Source organism: Piliocolobus tephrosceles, chromosome 9 (assembly GCF_002776525.5).
Source record: "Piliocolobus tephrosceles isolate RC106 chromosome 9, ASM277652v3, whole genome shotgun sequence".
Lineage (NCBI taxonomy): Eukaryota > Metazoa > Chordata > Mammalia > Primates > Cercopithecidae > Piliocolobus > Piliocolobus tephrosceles.
This window is the reverse complement of record NC_045442.1, coordinates 635,099-658,661: the sequence shown is the minus strand read 5'-3', so window position 1 is coordinate 658,661 and position 23,563 is coordinate 635,099. Positions and strand designations below refer to the sequence as shown.

The following is a 23,563-nucleotide window of genomic DNA, read 5'->3' as shown; positions in this document are numbered from 1 at the left end:
ACAGGTGCCCGCCACAGCCAGGGAGCAGGCGTGAGCACGTCCCACCCACAGGTGCCCGCCACAGCCAGGGAGCAGCCGTGAGCATGTCCCACCCACAGGTGCCCGCCACCGCCATCATGCTAAAACACACTACAATGGGCTAAGCGCTTGGCTCTCAGGCAGGGGCTGTGCGACCACCATGTAGGCTGTGGCAGGAAGAGCCGAGAAGGGGCTGGTGGGCCCGGGGCAAGGAAGGGAGCTGGGGCCCCTGGACAAGGTGACCCGGGGCCTACACCACCGACTGTGCGTGCCAGGTCCTTGAGCTAGAGACCATCTGGCAGTGCCCACTTTCAAAAAGACAAGGCAGAGCTGCCAGAAGAAACCCAGCGATCTCAGCCCCACATCCCACAGGCCCCAGTTTCAGAGGGAGGCGAGCGTCTGCACAGGGAGAGAGCACGGAATCACCTGAGGTGAGCCACCAGTTCCTTCTCCTCCATCAGGAAGTCCAGCAGCACCTTGCTGGCATAGTTAAATGCCTTCTCGATCTGCTCCACGTATGCCCGCTCTTTCAACGTGTAGATGATCTCTTTAGCCACCGGGCAGGTGACGTCATGGCCACACTCTCTGACCACATTTAGATATTTTCCTGAAAATGGATAGAAATTAAAAATTTTGTTCTCCACACGGTCGATCTCAGGCCCTAGCTGTCTTCGTCTACACAGGGGCAGTGGACTGGAAACTGGGCTGCGTGAGGCGGCTCCACACTCTTGCTCCTTCCTGGTAAATCACTATCAGCTGCTACAGACTGAGCAGGTGGCGTCAAGGCTTTGCCGTGGCTCTGCACATCTGGAATTTTCTAACCAAGGGCACAGAAATCATTGCGAAAAGGCATTATGAGAACCAGATGGCTAACCGCTTCCCAACCCTTTCGTGACGGCCCTGATGTGCCGAGTCCAACCCCACACCACTGCCCCGGGTCTAGGTCAGGCCCTAACCTGTGTGGTCAGAGATTGAAAACACTGCCGGCCAGCAGGCGTGTGTCTTTGACGGTTTTTCCTGTCATGCTAATGGAGTTTTAGAAATCAGAAATGAGAAATAGGGAAGGCACTCATGAGAGAGCCTCCTAGGGTCAGGGACAAAACAAAGTCCTGGCGATGGAAACCTGATGAAACCTGGCAACAGAGACCATCTCACGGCCTAACTCAGCACTGCAGCCCAGCTCATGGGCCGGTCCTGACCTCGGCCCCGCATTCACGGACACCGGGCTCAGGACGCCCACAGGGTGAGGCACAGGCTCTTAGGGGAGGGCCTGGGCTGCAGGAGACTCTCTAGGCATAGCTGTGCTGCGGCCCCGGGCCAGGTCCCCGCCGTGTGCACTGCACCTGTGCTGAGGATCTTGTCCGCCACCTTCTGCAGGAAGGAAGGGATCTGCTGCTGGACGATGGTGTACCGCTGGTCCCAGTACTTGTCATTGTAATCCTCCTGGATCCTCTCCTTCCGCAGCTCGTGCTCCTCGACCATAAACTCACTAAAACCACAGGGAGTGCTTCGGTCACAGGCAAAGCAAGGGGGCCTGTGAGGCAGACGACACACTTCTCCAGGCCGGCAGCGCGGAGGGACCTCAACGGAGGCCAGCACACTTCCAAGTAATGTTCCACAAGAGCCAAGCCTAACCTACCAGTTATTTCTCAACTGTGGGCTAAAACAAACCTAGGGGCCGAGCGCAGTGGCTCACACCTGTAACCCCAGCACTTTGGGAGGCTGTGGTGGGCGGATCACAAAGTCAAGAGATCAAGACCATCCTGGCCAACACAGTAAAACCCCGTCTCTACCAAAATACAAAAAATCAGCCGGGCAAGGTGGTATGCACCTGTAGTCCCAGCGACTTGGGAGGTTGAGGCAGGGGAATCACTTGAACCTGGGAGGTGGAGGTTGCAGTGAGCCGAGATCACGCTACCGCACTCCAGCCTGGCAACAGAGTGAGATTGTCTCAAAAAAAAAGAAAGAAAAGAAAACCAAACAAACCTACAAACCTCACTCTGGAACGGAGTATTTAACCTGGGCTCAGGGAGAATGCAGAGTCCGCGGAGCTAGGTGGGAAACTGATTTGTCTTTATCTGCACCTGCCTCTTTTTGGAATTTAGCATTTCCTTCCATGATGAACCCAGTCACCAAAATGATGCTCGTGTGGGGTGTGTGGGGCCAACGCTGACAGAAACCAGACATCTCCACGTTGTCATCCGAACAACCTCAAATATATCTGCTTCACGTTGGAAGGTGCTTTCTTTAAAGGTGCCCATTATATCAGATTTTACTTGGTCCATTAGGGAAGACGTAGTATGTCCACATCACAGATGTATCTTTTGAAAATATTCCAACAATGGTATGTCGACATAATAGACATCACTACAATTCTTTGGGAACTAACATATTTTTATGCATTTAAATATATCTCACTGAAGAGAAGCCGACAGACCCCACCAGATCAGGAAATCCATGCACCAAAGAGGCTGAAGGACCTAGCTGGAGGCAATTTAATGTCCTGTACACAAAAGAATAAGGCCATAAGCAATTGGGCCATTCCTGTCCTGGGCCGCATGGGCAGCAGCAAGTGGACGCCTGTCTGGTGTGTGCTTTCCTGAGACCATAAGCAAAACAAGGCCAGAGCCCCCCGGAGAGGGCAGCACGCGTCCTCCGTGTCCCCGGGAGCCCTACCTGTACGGGTCATGGATGATGCCCCTGTAGATCCACTTCTCCAGAACCTCAAAGTAGGGAGCGCTGGCCGCCTTGGTCAGGTATAGGCAGAGTTCCTGCGCCTGGCTGTCCCCTGTGTAGCTGAAGCTCCTGTCATGGAGCAGGCTCAGTGTGGATCCCCCAAGACACTCGCCTTTGTCTACCGAGGTGGCTGCGGGGAGAAAGGAAGGCTCACTGCCGAGAAGGAAGTGCACGCCCAGCCTACCAACAATGCTGCTGGGGGCCCCTCGTGCTTCTCCAACCTTCTTACTGGGACGGTGCTGCTGCTTCTTTGGGACACATATGAACTGTCAGGTTGTCGTTGCTCATTTAAGCTGACCAGTAAGAGCTTCCAGGGCTTTCTTCTTGCAAGTTAGTAACACATAGAGCAACAGGGGCTTTGGCCACATGCCCCTGCCCTGGACAGCTGCTCCACAGCCCCTGCAGTCTCTCCTCACACCGGGTGCTGTGTTGAGACACCTGCCACCCACTGCCCCATGCCCCCCGGGTGGGCACGCACCGAGGGAGGCCAGGATGTCCATGGTGCGCATGGCTGGCTGGATGTAGAACCAGAGCTTCTGCAGCGAAAGGAGGCCCTGCCTGTGCAGCTGCTCCAGCTGTGACACCAGAATCAGATGCTCCTTCACCAGGGTGCGCATGGCGGCCGCCAGGGCGTGGTTCACCTGCCCGTACTCGAAGGAAGACTTCTCTTCAATGAACCTATGAGAAAAGCTGTCAGACTTCCTCAAAAAGGCAAGCTGCAGGCACATACAACATCCGATATTCTAAGTCTCATCCCAAACAGGAAGCAGATGACTCACTGGAACCCCACATCCTAGAGGGGAACTCTTGCCCCTAGGAGGAGATGAGTCAGGACCCTGGACGGTGACTCACAGACCCTCCAAAACTGAGTCTGGCACTGTCCCCATGGTCATCAGGACGGGACCCAACCCCTCCCCCACAACAGTGCACGCCCCCAAGCGACCGCACCCGGTGCCCACCTGGTCACCGTGGAGTAGCTGGCAGCCACCGGGAGGATCCTGTTCACCAGCTCCCTGATGGACAGGTCCAGGTTGGGGTCCACGAGGAAGGTCCGGCTCTGCCTCCCAGCCAGGGGCTGAGCAGTGACGTACCTCCCGTCCACGCCCACCAGCACGTACAGCAGGTCCTCCACCACAGCCGACTCCTGCGAGGCCAGGGGCAGCGTGCCTGCAGGCACAGACAGCGCTGTGGCTCCGCAGCCCCCACTCCCACGCCCCCACAGCCACGTGCCTCCTCCGCGGGTCAGCCTCACTCTTGCTCATCATCTCTGTTTACGGGTATAAAAGGTCAGCCACTGCACTTGGCTTTGACTGACCCCAGTGGGGAGCCACAGGCTGAGTTCCGGCCACCACAGGACACGGCCGGGAGGCGCGGGGGCTCGTGTCAAGGTCTCCCCACACTGGGCTCTGCAATGCTCACATAATGGCTGACATTTGAAAAGATGAAGTTAGGAGTTGAAAAGGCAACTCCAGCAGAAGCTGCGCTTTCAACATTCGTAAGTACAACTTGGTAAGTCTGGGTTACTCTGGGACAAAAAACCTTGTCTTCAAAAAGCTATCATTTATACGTTAAGAAACTGATAATTTCTACTCACACAGCATGAGACGGCTGCAGGACACACAGCTAAGTTTCCTCAGGAGGACAGCCACGGGCCGTCACCCACCAAACCCCTCACGTCCCAGGACCAAGTTCTCAGTCCACAGCCTCAGGCGGGCCCTGCCTGGGGGGCCGGGAGGAGCACCAGAGCAAAGCACGATGTTGAAACTGTCCCCATGTGGGCATGACAGGGCCCCGTGCCAGCCAGACCACACCCAAACCAGGCCCTAGCAGCTCAGGAAGGCTCCACACAACACGCTTTCAGTTTACAGAACCACTGTCGGCCTCACACGTCTGCTGCGAAGTGTCCTGTGACTGCAGGCCTCAAGACTCCGAGCGCAGCTGCAATCCGTCACCAACGCAAGCCCTTCGGCAAAAGCCTCAATCACGATGCAGATCCACATTGTCCTTGTTTTTTTTTTCCCTTTCTGAGACAAATCTCGCTCTGTCACCCAGGCTGGAGTGCAGTGGTGCAATCTCAGTTCACTGCAGCCTTGAGCACCCAGGCTCAAGCGATCCTGCCTCTTCAGCCTCCCTCAGAGGTAGGACCACAGGCGCATGCTACCATTCCCGGCTAATTTTTAAATTTTTTGTAGAGGTGGGGTCTGGTCATGTTGCCCAGGCTGGCAGATCTACACTTTTCAACTTCAAGTTCCATTTCTTTCTATTACTCCAGTGGCTTTCTCAGGATGACCAATAAAACCGAGACCCCAAGGTCTGCCATTCCTAAAGCAGTAGGTGTGGCTTGGCATTTGGAGAACAGCAAGTGCATCTTCCAGGAACTGCCATTGACTCTGCACCACTTACTTTCCACCATGTTGGCCTCATTCACCCACAGCCACGAAGCCTCGGCCAATGCCTGTGTGGGGAGAAGCCTCACGGTGGGGTGGGGGTGCAGTGGGGTGGGGGTTAGTGTGGATCTGGCCGCCTGCCTGTGGAGGGACCTCAAGGCCAGGCACGGCGGCTCACACCTGTAATCCCATCACTTTAAGAGGCCAAGGTGGACAGATCACTTGACTCCAGGAGTTCAAACCAGCCTGGGCAACATGACAAATTCCCGTCTCTACTAAAAATACAGAAATTAGCTGCGTGTGATGGTAGGCGCCTGCAGTCCCAGCTACTCGGGAGGCTAAGGTGGGAGAATCACCTGAGCTTGGGAGGTCGAGGCTGCAGTGAGCTGAGATCGCACCACTGCACTCCAGCCAAGGCAATGAAGTGAGACCCTGTCTCAAGAAAAAAAGAAGTCAGTTGCTTCACCTCCCCAATATTCAACATCCTCGGTGTCATCTCAACACCTGCGTCGTCGTCTGCGAATCACCACGTCCAAACAACCACCGACCACGTGGCTCCTCCGTGCTGGTGTGGGGAAAAGGCAGGACACGGGTAGGCAAACAGCTTTGAACACTGCACAGCAGCAACGAGAGGGAGGGCACTGCCACGGCAGCGCTGGCCAGGTGGACGCCCACACTGTGGAGAGGCACGGCGGGAACACGGAGAGCTGGCAGCCGCCTCATGCTTACAAGGTCCTGATGCTTTCCAAGGCACGTGTCCTCATCACACATCACTCCAGGGGTGTTTTCCAGAGGACGCTGGCCCCAGGTCATGCAAGGTCCCGTGGTGTGGCACTGGTCAAATCGTGGGGTGAGGGCTGGACAGGCCCCTGCACGAACACCACGGTGAGCTCCATTCTCAAGTCTGCACAGGCGGCACGAGGGTGTGGGGACAGTGCGGACAAAGGGAGGCGAGGCAGGCTCGATGCCGGTGGCACCCCTGGAACCTGTGGCCATGGGAGGGAGGTGGGGCGAGGCCGCCCCTTTCCTAGGGTGCTGAGTGTGCCGAGGGCATCCGCACCCTGACCTGAGAGCCGGCTGCAGGGTTCACAGCCGAGTCCCACACACTTGCTTCCGATCACCGCCATGCTCAGAGCTGCCCGTGGCGCCCAGCATTATTGGACACAGCCCCTTCCCTGGATGGGGAAACATGGGGGGAAGCCCGAACACCCCCTCAGTGCTTCCTGCTCCAGAAAGCTGGCTCCACTGTGCTCCACTGCGGGGATCCCGGGCACCAGGGCCCCGCGCTTCCTTCTCTGAAGCCTCCCTGGGCATCATCAGGAGCTCTCAGATGCCCACTGCTGCCCCGGCAGCCCCCTAAATACCCGCTAAGGGAGCGGCTCTCTCTCCCTAAGTCTTCACAGTTGGATTATTACTGAAAACACACTGCACAAAGCAGACTGTTTTTTTTCTGAAACAGGGTCTTACTCTGTTGCCCAGGCTGGAGTGCAGTGGCACGATCACAGCTCACTGCAGCCTCGACCTCCCAGGCTCAAGTGATCTCCCACCTCAGCTTCCTGAGGAGCTGGGACTACAGGTGCATGCCACCACACTCGGCTAATTTTTATACTTTTTGTAGAGACTAGTCTCGTCATGTTGCCCAGGCTGGTCTCGAATTCCTGGGCTCAGGTGATCCACCCACCTCACCCTCCCCAAGCGCTGGGATTACAGGTGTGAGCCACCACGCCTGGCCAAAGTAGACTGTTTTCTACACTTTTCATTAACTTACAGCAGAGTTCTGTTTGCTTGGGAATGAGGAAAACAGGTGGATTTCATGTCATCGTTCTCCAGGGTTTCTGGCAAAGGCAAGGGTTGGCCTCTCGGTGCCTACACCGCAGAGCTGCACGAGCAGTGGGAAAGCAGACCACGTTCCACGCTGCCTCTTGAGTTTGGACTAATGGGGAGAGGCAAGACAAGCAGGTATCTCTGTCCTTAAGTTTGTGAAATCTCATTTTTCAATCTAAAAATGTACTTGACTAGGTGTGGTGGCTCATGCCTGCAATCCCACACTTCGGGAGGCCAAGGCGGGCAGATCACCAGAGGTCAGGAGTTCGAGACCAGTCTGGCCAACATGGCAAAACCCCACCTCTACTAAAAATACAAAAATTAGCTGGGCGTGGTGGCACCTGCAGTCCCAGCTACTTGGGAGGCTGAGGCAGGAGAATTGCTTGAACCTGGGAGGTGGAGGTTGCAGTGAGCCAAGATCGCGCCACTGCTCTCCAGCCTGGGCGACAGAGTGAGATTCCATCTCAAAAGAATTAAAAATAGATAAAAATGTCCCCATGAATTGTGACAGACGAACACATCCCGGCTCCCCAGCAACGTGCCTTGAAATGACTGTGTGGTCTCACTTGCATCTTGTTTACACGAGCACTACTTTAAGAGGCCTCTGAGAACAGAATCTACGGGAGTGATGAATCGCTGTTCAGAAGTAAGTGCTGCACACAATTCTGGTGCCTGCAGGTCTGCACTAGGGCACCAGGATGCCAGCAGGGGAGGGGCCTGCTGGAGGCTGCCCCACAGCTCTGGCAGGAGGAATGGGAGAAGGACCCTCAAGGACCCAGGTGAGCCACTCTCCACTGCCACCCTGGGACGGGAATATGGAGGCAGCGGCCAGCCAGCATCCAGCCTCACAACCTGAGGAAGGGCAGCCCAGGGGAGGGCTGGGCCTGCAGAGTGTCCTGCCCAGGGGCCAGAAATAAACACATCACATACCTACTGGCAGAGCCTGGAAATAAACGCATCACGTACCTATCGGCAGAGCCCGGAAATAAACCCATCACGTACCTATCGGCAGAGCGGTGTCTGTGCTGATGCCAGCACCGATCAGGAAATCCCCGATCAGGGCAGGTCTCTCATACACCCACGCAGGGAAGACCGGGAGGTGCTGGCCTGAATTTTTTTTGTTCTGCTTGTCTCGAAGCATCTTTCTTTTAAGTTCCAGAGACTAGCAAGGACATTTTAAAAAACAAAACCAGAAAGATACACTTTAGTGCAAACACTCAAGACACCTATAGAAACTAACATCTACAGCAAAGATGAGTAGTTAATTTAACACCTACAAAGAGTCAACCACACAGAAATGAAATGCACCTCGATATCCCTGCCACACGTGAGGGGCTGGGGAGAACAGGGCAGATGGGGAGCCCTAGCCCCTCCTCTCAGGAGTCCGGGTCCAACAAGGGCCCCCCTGGGAAACCATGGGCACCAGCAGTGGGAACCACAGGAGAGGGGGCACTTTGGCACAGAGCCACTGTTTCAGAGGAAGGTGCCCCATGAACAAGCTGAATTGCTTCTTCCTGGCAGTGACTAGGTCTGAACACCACTTGCACCACTTGCATCTGAACACCACTTGCATCCAGACTTGCATCCTTACCCTGCTGGAGAACGGCCCCAGCGCGACAGGCTGGCTCCTGACATGTGGTCAGAGTGCCTGTCCTCCTGTGCCAGTGGCCGCTGGAAGCTGACAGGGTCGGCCTGGGCTGGCCCAGCTTTCAGAAGCACTAACTCGCACTCAGGGCTGGTCAGGCACAGGGGCAAGTGCAAACTGTCTCTGCATGTGGCAGTCCGACCCAGTCTCCTTATGTGCCACACAGGGAGAGCGGTGCCAGGGCTGAGGGAGACATGAACCGAGGCCTAGCACCATGTCCAGCACAGAACGTGCCCAGCAAAAACCAGCCAGGCCCTCGGGAGCCGCTGTATCCGACACGCACCCACAAGGCCAGGACGCCTCAGGGACACAGCTCCTGAGGGAGTTTTAAGGTCACAAAGGCAGGAACGTGGCAGCTCCAAGGAGACAGACTGGGAGACGACTTACATCAAAAGACCAGGGTAGGCCATAAAACCAAAACCAAGAACAAGTAGCAAATACAGAAGGAATAAAAAAGATTATAACAATCTGAAAGCATTCCCTCAAAACTGTCAAAAATTAGAGGAGGGAAATGGGGAGTCAGGATTGGGTAGGCTCAGAGTCATGTGGCCACCTGGCAGCACAATTCCCACGTGGGTCAGAACCTTGTTGCTATTGATTCTTGTGGTTCAGAATTCTTGTTTTTTTTTTTAAAAAATAAACATATAGAGCTAGGTCATGATCAAGCATTAAGCCTTGACCTCTCTAAATCGGGATTCATTTTTAACAAATGACAGAGAGACATGCCCTTCCAGCAGGGGCCCGGCACAGCACTGAGTGTGGGAGCCTATGGACAGCCACAGACGCAGTACCTGCTGCAGCACGGAGCCCGTGGATGGCCATGCATGCAGTACCTGCTGCAGCGTGGGTGCCTGGGGACAGCCACAGACACAGTATGTGCTGCAGCATGGAGCCTGTGGACTGCCATGGACACAGTACCTGCTGCAGCATGGGCACCTGTGGACAGCCACGGATGCAGTACCTGCCGCAGTGCAGAGCCTGTGGACAGCCACGGATGCAGTACCTGCTGCAGCGTGGAGCCTGTGGACAGCCTTGCACATAGTACCTGCTGTAGTGTGGAGCCTGTGGCCACACTGCCAAGCTGCTTCCTCAGCTCCTCAAGCTCCTGCATGGAGATCTTGGAGGCTGCAGCAGGGACGCTGACGCTGGTGGTACTGCTGCCCGCAGCAGCGGCTGCAAGCTCAGCTCTCTCTTTGGCATTCTGTTGTAAGTACAGCAGAGTCTGAAAACATGTAAAACTGTGTGTTCACACTGGGCCAGCACCTCTTTGGCCACAGTGGGAGAGTAGGGGCGATACCACCAGGACGGCCCCCCACCCTGACAGGCACCCCTGTTAATAGCAAAACGACGCATGCAACAGGCAGGAGCTGAGCGCGACACATGCGGGAGCTCAAAGTGCCCCAGAGGCTGCTTCTCATGTTTACATCCATCATGGGGGAAGTTCAAAGCGCTCCAGAGGCTGCTTCTCATGTTTACACCCAACATGGGTAATCTTTCATTCTGATTCACCAAAAGCGTCCTAAATGGTCTAGAAGCGTTACTGGTGTAAGGGAGGAAGAGCTGACAGGAAGGTGGCGCGGAGAGAGCAGGAGACGCGACCTCACTCCCAACACGGGCTGCACGGGCGCGGTGTGGCATGCGGCATGGGCACCTACCTCTTTGTCTTCCGTGAGCTTTGACAACAGGTACACCAGCGGGTCAAGGTTCCTCGTATTTTTAGATTTCAGTTCATCATATTTCTTTAGAAAGTCTTCTGGAGTACGAGAAAACTCTGCAATTTTAACCTCAAAAGCACAAACACGAGAGATTTAATGACAATAATGAATAAAGCACTGTAAAAAAAAATGTGAGAAAATTATACACAATAAGCCAATACAGTTAAATTGGGTAGGCTAAATCATCATCCCACTGAAATAAACTAAGAAAACTCATCTCCATGTTGTGTTAAACTTATCCATATTTTGAGCTAGGCAGTGGCTCACACCTGTAATCCCAGCACTTTGGGAGGCCGAGGCTGGTAGATTGCTTGAGTCCAAGAGTTCAAGACCAGCCTGGCCAAAATAACAAAACCCCATTTCCACAAAAAGATTCAAACATTAGCGAGGTGTGGTGGCACTCGCCTGTGGTCACTACTCTGGAAGCTGAGATGGGAGGATCACTTCAGCCTGGGAGGCTGAGACTGCACAAGACTAGATCGTGCCCCCTGCATTTCAGCCTGGGTGACAGAGTGAGACTCTACCACAAAACAAATCTTATCCATATTTCCCATAATGGTTTCTTTCCTTTTGTGCTTCTTTGTATTAATTTAATTTTTTGTAGAGACAGGATTTCACCATGTTGCCCAGCCTGGTCTCAAACTTCCAGGCTCAAGCCATCCACCTGCCTTGGCCTCCCAAAGTGCTGGCGTTACAGGCGTGAGCCCCTGCGCCCGGCCCTTTTATGCTTCTTCAGGTTTGTACTGGAAGTAGCGATTTGCATTTCCTCCCAGTAGTTTATGCATTCATTGTATACGTTTCACTGTATTCCCTCTGGAATTTATTATTATGTGCAAGCCTAGAGGTTACGCTATTTTTTTTTTTATGGAGTTTTGCTCTTGTTGCCCAGGCTGGAGTGCAATGGCATGATCTAGGCTCACCACAACCTCCACCTCCCTGGTTCAAGTGATTCTCCTGCCTCAGCCTCCCGAGTAGCTGCATGACAGGCATGCGCCACCACGCCCTGCTAATTTTTGTATTTTTAGTAGCGATGGGGTTTCTCCATGTTGGCCAGGCTGGTCTCGAATCCCCAACCTCAGGTGATCCACCCGCCTCAGCCTCCCAAAGGGCTGGGATTACAGGCGTGAGCCACCATGCCCGGCAGGGGTTATGTTTTACTCAGTGATTTACGATGCTTCCCTCAGAATGAACTAAACATGGGTGTCCCTAAACTCTCTATTCCACTCGGCTAATTTGCCTAATTATCCTTGTACCATTGTTAACCTGTTCAAATAACTGAAGCTTCATAATGTATTTTTAAAAATAGACTTCAAATTCAAAATCACTTTTTACTGAAAATCTATAATTCTGAGTTACATACAATTTGAATAAAGAAATCACATCTTAAAGGGATTTCAACACGGTTAAGACCACAGGAATGCATATCAGGACTCTCCCTCCTCACAGCTGCAGCGGACAGAGTGGGGAAGAGGGGGGGTTCTAGGCCCTGCTTTCTCCTGGGGCCTCCGTTACTCATCTGCACAGTGGGGTGAACCACAGGAGCTGCTGGGGGGAGTCAGCAGAGTCAGAGCTGAACACACACAGCCCAAGTGCTGTCTGCCATCGTTGCTGGTACCACTGAGGCCACCCAGGAATGGGCACTCACCCTTCACCTTGCACGGCACACAGCCCTGCACCAGGGGCGGCACTCACCCTGCACCATCCTGACCCCGGGTTGGTGCTCAGCCTGCATCATCCTGACCCCGGGTTGGCGCTCACCCTGCACCATCCTGACCCCAGGGCAGCGCTCACCCTGCACCCTGACCCCAGGGCGGCGCTCACCCTGCACCATCCTGACCTTGGGTTGGCGCTCACCCTGCACCATCCTGACCCCGGGGCAGCGCTCACCCTATACCCTGACCCCTGGGCGGCGCTCACCCTGCAGCATGCGCAGTCCTGCACCAGAGGTGGTGCTCACCCTGCAGCCTGCACCGGGGCGGTGCTCATTATGCACCCTGACCCAGGGGTGGGCTTACCCTGCACCATCCTGCACCGGGGTGTTGCTCACTCTATACCCAGACCCAGGGGTGGGCTCACCCTACACCCTGACCCAGGGGTGGGTTCACCCCACACCATCCTGACCCCGGGACAGTGCTCGCTCTGCACAGAGCTACCCCAAGGGCAGTGCTCACCTTGGCACTGTGAGCAGAGACAGTGGTAGTGACGTACGGGGTCCTGTTCTTTTGAAGCAGGTCAATGTAGACCTCAGCCCCGTCTCCTCCGTGGACACGCAGCAGGCTAAGCAGTTCATTGACGTCATGGTGAATCCGAAATTCACTCATAGTTTTAGCTCTGAGGCACCAACATCACAATATGTTCTCCTAAAGGTAAGAGGGCAGCTATTCATAAAATTTAAACTGTAGAAATAAAACAAAAAAAAATTTTTTTTTTCTCTTGAGACAGAGTCTCGCTCTGTATTTAGTCACCCAGGCTGGAGTGCAGTGGCGCGATCTCGGCTCACTGCAAGCTCCGCCTCCCGGGTTTACCCCATTCTCTTGCCTCAGCCTCCTGAGTAGCTGGGACTACAGGTGCCGCCACCATGCCCGGCTAATTTTTGGTATTTTTAGTAGAGATGGGGTTTCACTGTGTTAGCCAGGATGGTCTCCATCTCCTGACTTTGTGATCGGCCCGCCTCAGCCTCCCAAAGTGCTGGGATTAAAACAAAATTTTTTTAACCCTCAAGGCTGGCCAATGTCAGGCCTTTGACAAACCAAGTTATCAACCGGCCTGGGGCCCCTCCCCCGACACCCCAACAGCCTCTAGAGGGTCCTCTGCATGGGCCTGGGATTCACCTGCCTCCAGCTTCCAGGCGGCCTCCACAGCTCTGGGAGCCATCCCCATGGGCAGCACGAATGGGGCCTGAGACCCGGGTTCCCTTTCTCCTGCACCTCCCTCCACACACGGGTCTGGGCCAGCAGGGATGCTCTGCTGCTCGCCTCGGCTGGTGGGCGGAGCTTTCTGGTCCTAAATGTGCAGATGGGAGGCAGTGGAGTCTACACAGGGAGCTCTGCACAGGCCCAAGCCATTGACACTGTGCCACGTCCCGGCACACACAATAAAATCCCAGCTTCCACCCAAGAGGCCCACCCTGGTTCTCAGACCCTGTGGTGCTCGGCCGCAGCTCCATTCACTTGGCCGGCTCTGCATTCCTTCTTCACTCCGGTACCCGTGACATCTCCTTTTCTTGCACAAGCGTGGCTACCGACAGAGATTCTCTGGTAAGATTTCTACACGTTCCCTATGCGTTTGAGCCAGGTGAGGTTCCACTGCAGCTCCAGCTGCTCCAGGGTCTCACCAGGAGACACGTAACACATACGAGATTGAAGCCGTCACAGATACACCCAAGTGGGCAGCAGAACATTGCGTGGGGTCAGGGTGCAGGGTGAGCGCCACCCCTACTCTCCCACCAGTGGCTGGTCGTTAGCCTCTGTCATTGAGAGTTCTGCTACAAGGCCATTAAGACAAACACATGGCTGTGTGCGGTGGCTGCTGCCTGAAATCCCAGCATTTTGGGAGGCTGAGTCAGGTGAGTCGCTCAAGGCCAGGAGTCAAGACAGCCTGGGCAACACAGTGAGACTCTGTCTCTACAAAAAATACAAAAATTAACTGGGCATGGTAGCATACGCCTGTAGTCTCAGCTACTCGGGAGGCTGAGGTGGAAGGATCACTTGAGCCACTCCAGCCTGGGCGACAGAGGGAGACCCTGTCTCAACAAAAAACAAAACAAAACAAAAAACACACATAGGCAAGGCAACTGGCTATAGATTAAAAAACAAACATAAGCAAACTTTACATGCTTCACAAACATTTCAATTCATCTACACAAGGGTTCTTAATCTGGCATCCATGAATAATCAGTAACAGACGAGCCCTTGAAAGTTATGGGCAAAATAATTTGTGAATTTTCTGAGAAGATGGCCCTTCGACAAATTCTCAAAGGCTCTATGACCCAAAAAAGGTAAGCAACCACTCTGTGACAGCTTCAGGAAGACAAGGATGAGTTCAACAAAACATCGAGTACAGAAGACTTGGCACACACTCCCACAATACTGCTAATTCACTAATGACTATTAGCGCGGGACTCGACACCGAGATTCTAATCCTGTGTGACAGAAGGGCGTATCCGTAGATGAACATCAAATACTGGTCACAGGCTGGGTTATCTCCGAAAACGGAAGGAGAGCGACAAGCAGGCATGGTGCCCAAGTTGCTCACATACATGCTTTTGACTCAGGAGGCACTCATGGTAACTACAGTTCAAGCACAAGGCAGGGCACGCGCCACGGAGCCCCACGCAGTCCGGACACTGACGTGGCCACTTCCAGGCTGTAGGATCCTGAAAAAGGACGTGTCCTCTCCAAGCTTCTTCTGAAAAGGGGAAGCCCTAGGTCCTGCCTAGAGCTGTGGTGGAGAGAAGTGAAATCATCCTGAGAAAGCACAAAAGGGCCCATACGTGGTAAGTTCTTACAGTGTTGTTACCAGGAAAGCAGAAACAAACACGCAGCCACTGTTACCACCTGGAGGTGTTAACGCAGTTACCGGAGAAATGGTTAAGTTTGCAAAAGGAAAACTGGGTCCCAATCCCTGACAATATCTTAAACTACCAGTTGCTTTTCTAATAGTCACGGGAACCCTGGACGAGGCCCTGCAAACTACTTGTGAAGCAGAAAAGACAGCCCAAAACTTTCCGGCTAGTGGCCTCAAGAAAACCATCTGCCACCGAAACAAAGCAGTCCCCCACCAGACACAAGCCGGGAGAGAAAGCTACCTCTGAGGAAAACCATCCGAGTATTTACTGAAAAACTACCTCCCGGGCATGGTGGCTCCCGCCTGTCATCCCAGCACTTTGGGAGGCCAAGGCGGGCAGATCACGAGGTCAGGAGATCCAGACCATCCTGGCTAACACGGTGAAACCCTGTCTCCACTAAAAATACCAAAAATTAGCCGGCGTGGTAGTGGGCGCCTGTAGTCCCGGGTACTGGGGAGGCTGAGGCAGGAGAAAGGCGTGAACCCGGGAGGCGGAGCTTGCAGTGAGCCGAGATGGCGCCACTGCACTCCAGGCTGGGTAACAGAGCAAGACTCTGTCTCAAAGAAAGTAACAATAATAATAAAAAAATTAAAACTACCTTCAGGAAACTTCCCATCTCTTCTAGAAATAGAAGCACAGATGCCCGCACGTCCTGAGTGTTCACCCTGTGAGGCGCCTGCTGCTCTCCCTGAATGTGCGGACCCGGCCTCCAAAAGTGTAGCCCGCGCCTGCACAGAGTCCCCCTACTCAGGAGACCTCTGGAAAAGTCCTGGGGCAACTCTGGGGTGTCACGGTCATGGAGGTTGCTCTCGGTACTTAGAGGGCCAGGGCCAGGGATGTTAATCATCCAGACAGCTGTTCCTCCAGAATGTGCAGGGTTCCACTGAAGACACAGCTCTGAGGAACTCTTTAGCCATGGCCGCTTACTTGGTCTTCCTGATGCTCCTGAATTCTTACTATTAATCACACAAACAGGCAGGCCCAACGTCTGTGACTGGGCGGGACTGAAGTCCTTTTCACACAGGCTGTGAGCTACGCAGGGACGTGAGGGCAGCAAGCCATCCAGGTGCCAAGGCAAGCGACCGAGGGCACGAGCTATTCCAGTATAATAAAATATATTAAACAACAAGTTATACTAGATGTAGATCATAGACATGATTACGTATAAATATCATTAATCATTAGTGTGTAGCAATTACTCTTCATTCCAATATTATAATAATCCTCGCTCTACAATCACAACCTAGGAAAAACCAGGCCATACAGAGACGGGAGCTGAAAGGGCACGCTGAGAAGTGACCAGAAGACAAGAGCGTGAGCCCTCTGTTATGCCTGGGCAGGGCCACTAGAGGGCTCTTTGGTCTACTGGTAACACCAGCGTCTGGGAAGATGCCCATTGCCAAGCGGACTGTGGTCTAGCGGTAGCGCCAGTGCTAAGGAAAAACACCCACTACTTAGCAGACCAGGAAAAGGAGTCTCCCTTTCCCCAGGGGAGTTCAGAGAAGACTCCACTCCTCCGCCTCTTTGTGAAGGGTCTGACATGAGTCAGGCCTGCCCGCAGTTATCCGAAGGCCTAACGGTCTCCCCATGATGCTGTGCTTCAGTGGTCATGCTCCTAGTCCGTTTTCATGTTCCATCCTGTGCACCTGGCTCTGCCTTTTATATAACAGTAGCAAAATTAGTGAAACTCTGATATGCAGAAATAATGGCATAAGCTGTCTCTCTATGCCTCGGCTGCCAGGCCCCCTGTCCAGTGGACATCTGACCCATGTGACCTTACCTATCATTGGAGATGGCTCACACCCCTTACCCTGCCCCTTTGACTTGTATCCAATAAACATCAGCACAGCCTGGCATTCAGAGCCACTACCAGTCTCCGCGTCTTGGTGGCAGGGGTCCCCTGGGCCTAGCTGTCTTTTCTTTGATCTCTTTGTCTTCTGTCTTTATTTCTACAACCTCTCATCTCCACACACGGGGAGAAAAACCCACTGACCCTGTGGGGCTGGACCCTACAAGGACGCGAGCTGAGGAAGCAAGGCACACATGCCACACTCCACCACGGACAAGCAGGGCACACACTCCTATCGAGTAAGTGATCAAAACACAGAGGGACGTGAAAAAGAGCCTCTGTTGAGAGCTCAAAACTAACTGTACAAATTGGTTTGAAAAATTATTTTACAACTTGTGGAAAATGTCAAGAGCCCAAAGGCTTTTACAGAGACAGAAAGTACAGTCAGGCATCACTCAACATTCTGAGAAATGCCTGACCAACATGGTGAAAACCAGTCTCTAACAAAAATACAAAAATTAGCCAGGCCTGGTGGCGCACACTTGTAATCCCAGCTACTTGGGAAGCTGAGGCACGAGAATTGCTTGAACCCAGGAGGCAGAGGTTGCAGTGAGCCCAGATCGTGCCACTGCACTCCAGCCTGGGCGACAGAGAGACAGACTCTACTCCAAAAGAAACAAGTGAAACATATGGTTACATGATTTCCTTCTGAGCAATCATCAGTCACTTGCAGATCTAGATGGTGTAAGGCCTAAGATGCACCTAAGCTACCTAGTGGAGCCTCTTGCTTGTGGGCCACAAACCTGCCCAGCAGGTGGCTGTGCTGAACACTACGCAACTGTAACACAGAGGTATTCGTTTATCTAAACATGGAAAAAGTACAAGGGCAGGCATGGTGGCTCACGCCTGCAGTCCCAGCTCTTTGGAAGGTTGAGGGAGGAGGATCACTTGAGCCCAAGAGTTTTGAGGCCGCAGCGATCTATGAACTATGATCGCACCACTGCACTCCAGCCTGGATGACACAACGAGAAAGCTAAAAGCCTCTATCCGCCACCGGGCCCATTCTCTGCAGTAGATCTGAAGCGTCCACTGCTTCCGCGGTGTTGTCAATCACCATTTTAATTAGATGACTCTTTAGTCTGACGTCTGTCTCTCCTTCTAGGCTGCCGCGCTCTCCTGTGATTCCTTCACCCTCACACCCTGGGCACCTAGCACAGGTCCTGTGTTTCACGGGAGCTGCGGGGACCGGAGACGTCGACAGGACCCCGACAAACCAGGAAAGGGCCTTTGAACTAAAGTAACGGGAAGTCACCCAAGGGCTTTAAGTTAAAAACGGTTGTAATAAAACCGGAGCCACTCTGGCTCCGGTTCGCAACTGGTTTAGCGGGAACAAGATCCAGGGACTGCCGCGGTCCAACAGGCGGGAGACGAGAGCCGGGGCAAGGCGGACGGGAGAGAGCGTGCGAGAGGGGGACCTGCGACCCGGCTTCCCGGGGCTGGAAGGGGACACCCGGGACTACCCGGAGGCCCGCTCCGCCCCGCCCCGGCTGAGTGTCGGGCCGTGGGGCAAGACGCTGGGCTGGCCGGTGCAGGCCCCAAGGGCTTCGGCCCAGAGTTCGGGGACCGCTGCGCAGCCAGAGGGAGCGCGCGGGAAGAGCCGCGTCCCGCCAGTTCCGTCGCCTAGTGGTGTCCCGGGCCCGACAGTCCCCCAATCCCTCTCCGCGCCCGCGCTCGGCCAGGACTCACCACAGTACCAGAGCCACAGCTCCCGCGCAGCCCCCGACGGCGGCGGAAGTGCGCACGACGTCACGTCCGGCTCGGCTGGAGGACGGTGGCCGACAGGCTGCGCCCGCCCGCGCCCGGGGTGATGCAGCTGCCCCCAGCGCTGTGCGCCCGCCTCGCCGCCGGGCCCGGGGCGGCGGAGCCACTGCCTGTAGAGCGGGACCCCGCGGCTGGGGCCGCGCCCTTTCGCTTCGTTGCGCGCCCGGTGCGCTTCCCGCGGGAGCACGAGTTCTTCGAGGTGCGTGAACAAAATTGGGAAAAGGCAGTTGTGGGATCCAGCTGGGCCTACGGCTGCGGGGCGGGGCCGGAGCCGGGAGTGGGCGGGGCCTGAGGCTGCAGGGCGGTGCTGGAACCTGGAGTGGGCGGGGCCTACGGCTGCGGAGCGGGGCCGGAGCCTGGGGCAGGCGGGGCCTATGGTTGTGGGGCGGGGCCGAGCCGGGAGGGTGGAGCCTACAGCTGTGGGGCGGGACCGGATCCCGGGATGGGTGGGGCCACGGGTGTGGGCGAGGCCTGACGCGTGGGCCTGCCGCGAGGCACCTGGCCCCGCCAACGGCACACTTCTCCTGCAGGATGGGGACGTGCAGCGCCACCTCTACCTCCAGGAGGTGCTCATGCAGGTGGCCGACGCGCCTGAGAAGCCCAGGTAAGCGGCTGGGCAGTGCCCTGCCAGTGCTACTTCTGCGCCGCCTCCCTGCCTCGTGCCTAGTCCCTGGGGCTGCGCTGCCGCCCCTCCATGTGCGGCTGCCCAACCAAGGCGCGGTGCCCGTCCAGCTTTGGCATGACTGACTCCACCACCACCTAGCCTATTTGTGAAACTTAATTCATAAAAAGAGGGCTTGGGATCGCAAAAGATGCATGGGGGCTTTATTGGAGGTCTCAAAGGGAAACTGTGCAGAAAGTCCAGCTTGGTTCTTCGTACCGGAGGAAGGGCCCCTGAAGCAGGTCTCCTTGGCAGGGTGCCTGCGTTTGCCTGCCAGGTGGCCGGCTGCTGCCAGGTGTTCGATGCCCTGGACGACTACGAGCACCACTACCACGCGCTGCACGGAAATGTTTGCTCCTTTTGCAAGCGGGCCTTCCCTTCCGGACATCTGCTGGACGCCCACATCCTGGAGTGGCACGATGCGCTCTTCCAGATCCTGTCTGAGAGGCAGGACATGGTGGGTGAGGTCTGCATAGCTGCCGAGGCCATCCCCAGTGGTGATGGGCTCAGAGTGCTGCCCCAGCTCTCGGGTGCCCGGGGGCAAGGCCAGGGATACCTTTCCACCCTTGGCAGCCCTGTTAGAGGGGCATGGTGGTGGGGGAGGGCCAGGGGTCAGAGGGAGGTGATGCCATCTCCGTGTCAGTATCAGTGCTTGGTAGAAGGCTGTACAGAGAAGTTCAAGACCAGCAGAGACCGGAAGGACCACATGGTGAGGATGCACCTGTACCCCGCGGACTTCCGGTTTGATAAGCCAAAGAAAAGCAGAAGGTAGGGAGCTGCCAGGCTCTGCACGTGTCTGTTTTTGATTTTAGGAAAAGGCTTCCAACCAGCCAGAACACATAGACTGTCAGACTTAGTAAGCACTTGGGCGTCACCCAATGGGCTGTCCACCTACGGGTACTTGAAGCCCTGGCAGCACAGCTACAGGTGGTTGTGCCAGCGGCCACCCTGCGGAAGGGAGGCTGGAGGGGAGCCCCTGGCTGCCCAGCTCTGTGCCGGTGGAGGCAGCAGAGGGGGTGTGAGAATGAGCAGGCACAGCACCTCTGCACTGACACCCCTTGGGGCTGTGCTTCTATCTCCTGCAGCAGTTGGCTGTGCTCACACATCATGCAGCCCTGGCTTTCTCTTTGTCCTGGTTGCACGCATATGAACTTGATGCCAAGGCCATTTATTAACATGTTCCTGCGTAGAGCGCACTCTGGGAAATACTTCCTGGGACAATCTTTTTTTTTTTTTTTTTGAGACAGGGTCTCGCTGTGACCCCCAGGCTGGAGTGCAGTGGTGTGATCTAGGTTCACTGCAGCCTCCACTTCTCAGGCTCAAACGATTCTCCCACTTCAGCCTCCTAAAGTGCTAGGACCTGCCAACACGCATCACCACACTTGGCAAAATGTTCTATTTTTTTGTAGAGACAGGGTCTTGCTATGTTGCCCACTCTGGTGGTGAACTCCTGGGCTCAAGCAATCCACCTGCCTCAGCCTCGCAAAGTGCTGAGATTACAGGTATGAGCTACCACATCCAGCTGGAACAATTTTTAAATTGTGTTATATTTTTTCCTTTTTTTAACTGATTATTTTAGGTGAACCTTCATAATCATCTAAAATTGTATTGATCGAAGTCTTTCCGACTACATTTTCTCAAGTAGTAATTTGCTGTTTAAAATAAAATGATTGGGAGAACTCACTGCAATATGGGAGGCTTTACAAAGACTTATGTATATAAAATTCCAAGGGATCATTTTAAGGAGAAAAACCCTGCAATGCTGGATTGAGACATTTGTCTTATGGAAGAGACTAGTTTATAGTCTCTAGTTAACTTTAGCAAATTTCTCACACTCGTAAAAAGACCTGTGGCACCGTTGGCACCAAAAATACTATTTTCAAAAAAAGTATGATTGTTACAGTTAAGTTTATAAAATGCAGGCTTTATTATATAAACAACGACCTTGCTGTAATCATTTTCCTTTTCCCAGTATCCTGAAAACCACACTATAAAATCAGCCTATGCCAAAATAGAAAATATGCTACTTACAAGGAAATCCAGTTTCTTTCTTGCACATTTATTTCTGGGGAACACGGGGGCTGTAGGAGCCATGCAGGGCTGCTGCTCACTGCTCTGTCCCCGCAGCCCAGCCTCAGCGGAAGTCCCAGGGGACAGTGGAGAGCGGTCAGAAGGGGAGGCCATGGAAATCTGCTCCGAGCCTGTGGCGGCCTCCCCTGCACCGGCCGGTGAGAGGCGGACCTACAGTCATAGGTCAGTGTCCAAGCTGTTTCTGAAACACGTTCTCAATGTGTGTTCGGTGCTGAGGATTCTGGGTTGCACCCTGGGCCGCTGCTCTTCTCACACTGAATTCAGAAAGGTAATGCTGGGTAAGAAAATCGGCTTCCGGTTTTGCCGGAGAAGAAAGTCCAGATGTTTCAGGTCCTGTGAATAACTAAGTTTCGGCCGGGCGCGGTGCTCACGCCTGTCATCCCAGCACTTTGGGAGGCCGAGGCGGGTGGATCACAAGGTCAGGAGATCGAGACCAGCCTGGCTAAGACGGTGAAACCCCGTCTCTGCTAAAAATACAAAAAATTAGCCGGGCGCGTTGGCGGGCGCGTTGGCGGGCGCCTGTAGTCCCAGCTACTCGGGAGGCTGAGACAGGAGAATGGCGGGAACCCGGGAGGCGGAGCTTGCAGTGAGCTGAGATCACGCCACTGCACTCCAGCCTGGGTGATGAGCAAGACTCCATCTCAAAAAAAAAACAAAAAACAAACAACAACAACAACAACAACAAAAATAACTAAGTTTCTCTCGCATACTCTGTTTTTGAGCCACTGAAGTGCAGGAATGCCAAGCACCACTCACTTTTCTTCATTGTCTGAGTGGGATGAAAAGAGTCTCACTTGCAGTTGCTTCAGTTACAACCCAGGCGTCTGCTTTTCTAGCGCTACCTGTGCCGTCTGCCTTTCTAGCATTACCTGTACTTGTATTGGGTTAAAGTTGATTTCAAATTAATTTGGGGAAAACAGTGAACAATTGGGGAAAAACATCATTAAAGACTCCAAACAGGTGGAAAGATGAACGTAGCGTTCCCTGCACCCCCTTACAGATGCCTGGACTTTGGCCTGTGGATGAGCCCCGGGGGGCTGGGGCAGTAGGGGTCTCCACTGGACAGACGTGGGGTAGCAGGAAGTCTCAGCCCCAGAGGACTTGGCAGGAGCCGCCGTCTCCGCTGAGTTCTTCCCAGTGGGTGTGCGTCTGTGGCCAGCAGGGATCTCCCACAGGAAGTAGGTTTCAGACCGGCTGTGGAAAGGGAGCTGCCTCAGGGCCCAGGAGGGCTGGCTCTGCATCCCGCATGTTCCCAGAGTGAAAGAGAATGAGAAGGAGATACATGACTGCTGTTATGACCTGGGTTGTTGGTTGGCAAATGCAGCGTCTAATACAAACTTTTTTCCATCCCAGAATACCCTCTACCATCTGCTTTGGTCAGGGTGCTGCTCGAGGATTTAAAAGCAACAAGAAGAAAACCAAACAGTGCTGATAGATTCAGAAAAGAAGTGGGGGACAGTCACCACTGGTGGGAGTGGCATCCGTTGTGGGCCTTTCTCCGACCTGTGGCCACACTGGGGCCGGGGCCACGCCCTCACCATCCTCCCTGTCTCTGTTCCTCAACAAATGGCATCAGCAGCCATCATCAGAAGCAGTGAGGGACCCACAGATTTTGGAAACGACCTTGAGACACTATTGGGACTGAGATGTGGACGGCCTGCCTCCCCCTGCAGGGCAAACCCTAAGAATGTATTTTTAAACACATGAAATAAGTATTTTTCACTGATGGTGTTATGTCTTCATTTCTGTGTTGAGTCAGGTGGGGAATGGTCATTGTTCCCCATGTGTATTCTGTTTTCTACCCTCGGTTTTCAGGAAGATTTATAAAGTCCTGGCACCCCTCAGGCGTGGGTGATGGGGTAGAATACAGCACTCCGCCTCGTCCCAGACCTCCTGGCTTTGGGAGCCACACCCGGTTGTCCCTGCCACACCACTCGGAGTAGACCTGGCGGGGGTAGGCAGTGATGCCCACAGGGAGAGGCAGAGTGGTTCTGGGGGTGTGGGGTGCTGGGAGTGTGTGGGGTGGTGGAGGGTGCTGCCCCAGAGGGTGCAGGACCCATCACTGGTGCCAACAGGGACCACAGAGCCTGCAGCAGGAAACGCAGGCCGGGAGGTTGGGGCTGGCATTGGGTTGCAGGGAACACTGGGAGCAGTGTGTCCTGGAGAAACCGCTCTGTTTTGATAAAATTAGGGCTCTCAGGGACCCCCAACCATGTCTTCCACCAGAGGCCCTGTTCCCACAGCATGTGACTGAGGTGCTCCTGGCCCCCCGCCGCCGGCATCACCTCAGAGCCCCCGGCATCACCTCA

The 23,563-nt window shown here is 54.4% G+C and overlaps 2 protein-coding genes across 12 annotated transcripts in view; one reads left to right on the top strand and one right to left on the bottom strand.

Moving 5' to 3' along the window:
• Positions 1-18,792, bottom strand: part of TUBGCP2 (tubulin gamma complex associated protein 2) — a 28,974-nt gene extending 10,182 nt beyond the window's left edge. For 3 of the 9 annotated variants that reach the window (XM_023185809.2, XM_023185802.1, XM_023185810.2), the window contains exons 1-10: positions 18,428-18,792; positions 12,497-12,685; positions 10,266-10,394; positions 9,656-9,832; positions 7,968-8,127; positions 3,714-3,921; positions 3,233-3,432; positions 2,695-2,884; positions 1,362-1,507; positions 445-625 (exon numbers count right to left, since the gene is read on the bottom strand). In XM_023185809.2, coding sequence (XP_023041577.1) covers positions 445-625; positions 1,362-1,507; positions 2,695-2,884; positions 3,233-3,432; positions 3,714-3,921; positions 7,968-8,127; positions 9,656-9,832; positions 10,266-10,394; positions 12,497-12,646 — 1,541 coding nt within the window. In that variant the 5' untranslated portion in view covers positions 12,647-12,685; positions 18,428-18,792. Of the gene's footprint in view, positions 1-444; positions 626-1,361; positions 1,508-2,694; positions 2,885-3,232; positions 3,433-3,713; positions 3,922-4,348; positions 5,411-7,967; positions 8,128-9,655; positions 9,833-10,265; positions 10,395-12,496; positions 12,722-13,156; positions 13,329-15,490; positions 15,988-18,427 lie in introns of those variants that run through there. The other 6 variants (XM_023185805.2, XM_023185803.2, XM_023185806.2 and 3 more) reach the window with 6 other exon arrangements.
• Positions 18,457-22,981, top strand: ZNF511 (zinc finger protein 511). 3 transcript variants are annotated; one of them, XM_023185818.2, is made up of 6 exons: positions 18,457-18,701; positions 19,033-19,106; positions 19,419-19,620; positions 19,807-19,931; positions 21,291-21,416; positions 22,608-22,981. In XM_023185818.2, the coding sequence occupies exons 1-6, from the start codon at positions 18,549-18,551 to the stop codon at positions 22,684-22,686; spliced, it is 759 nt and encodes a 252-aa protein (XP_023041586.1). In that variant the 5' UTR covers positions 18,457-18,548; the 3' UTR covers positions 22,687-22,981. The 3 variants fall into 3 exon arrangements, with proteins under 3 accessions (XP_023041586.1, XP_023041585.1, XP_023041584.1); XM_023185817.2 differs by having other exon boundaries at positions 18,492-18,701; positions 19,813-19,931; positions 22,608-22,980; XM_023185816.2 differs by having other exon boundaries at positions 18,492-18,701; positions 19,419-19,931.
• Positions 22,982-23,563: the final 582 nt, after the last annotated feature.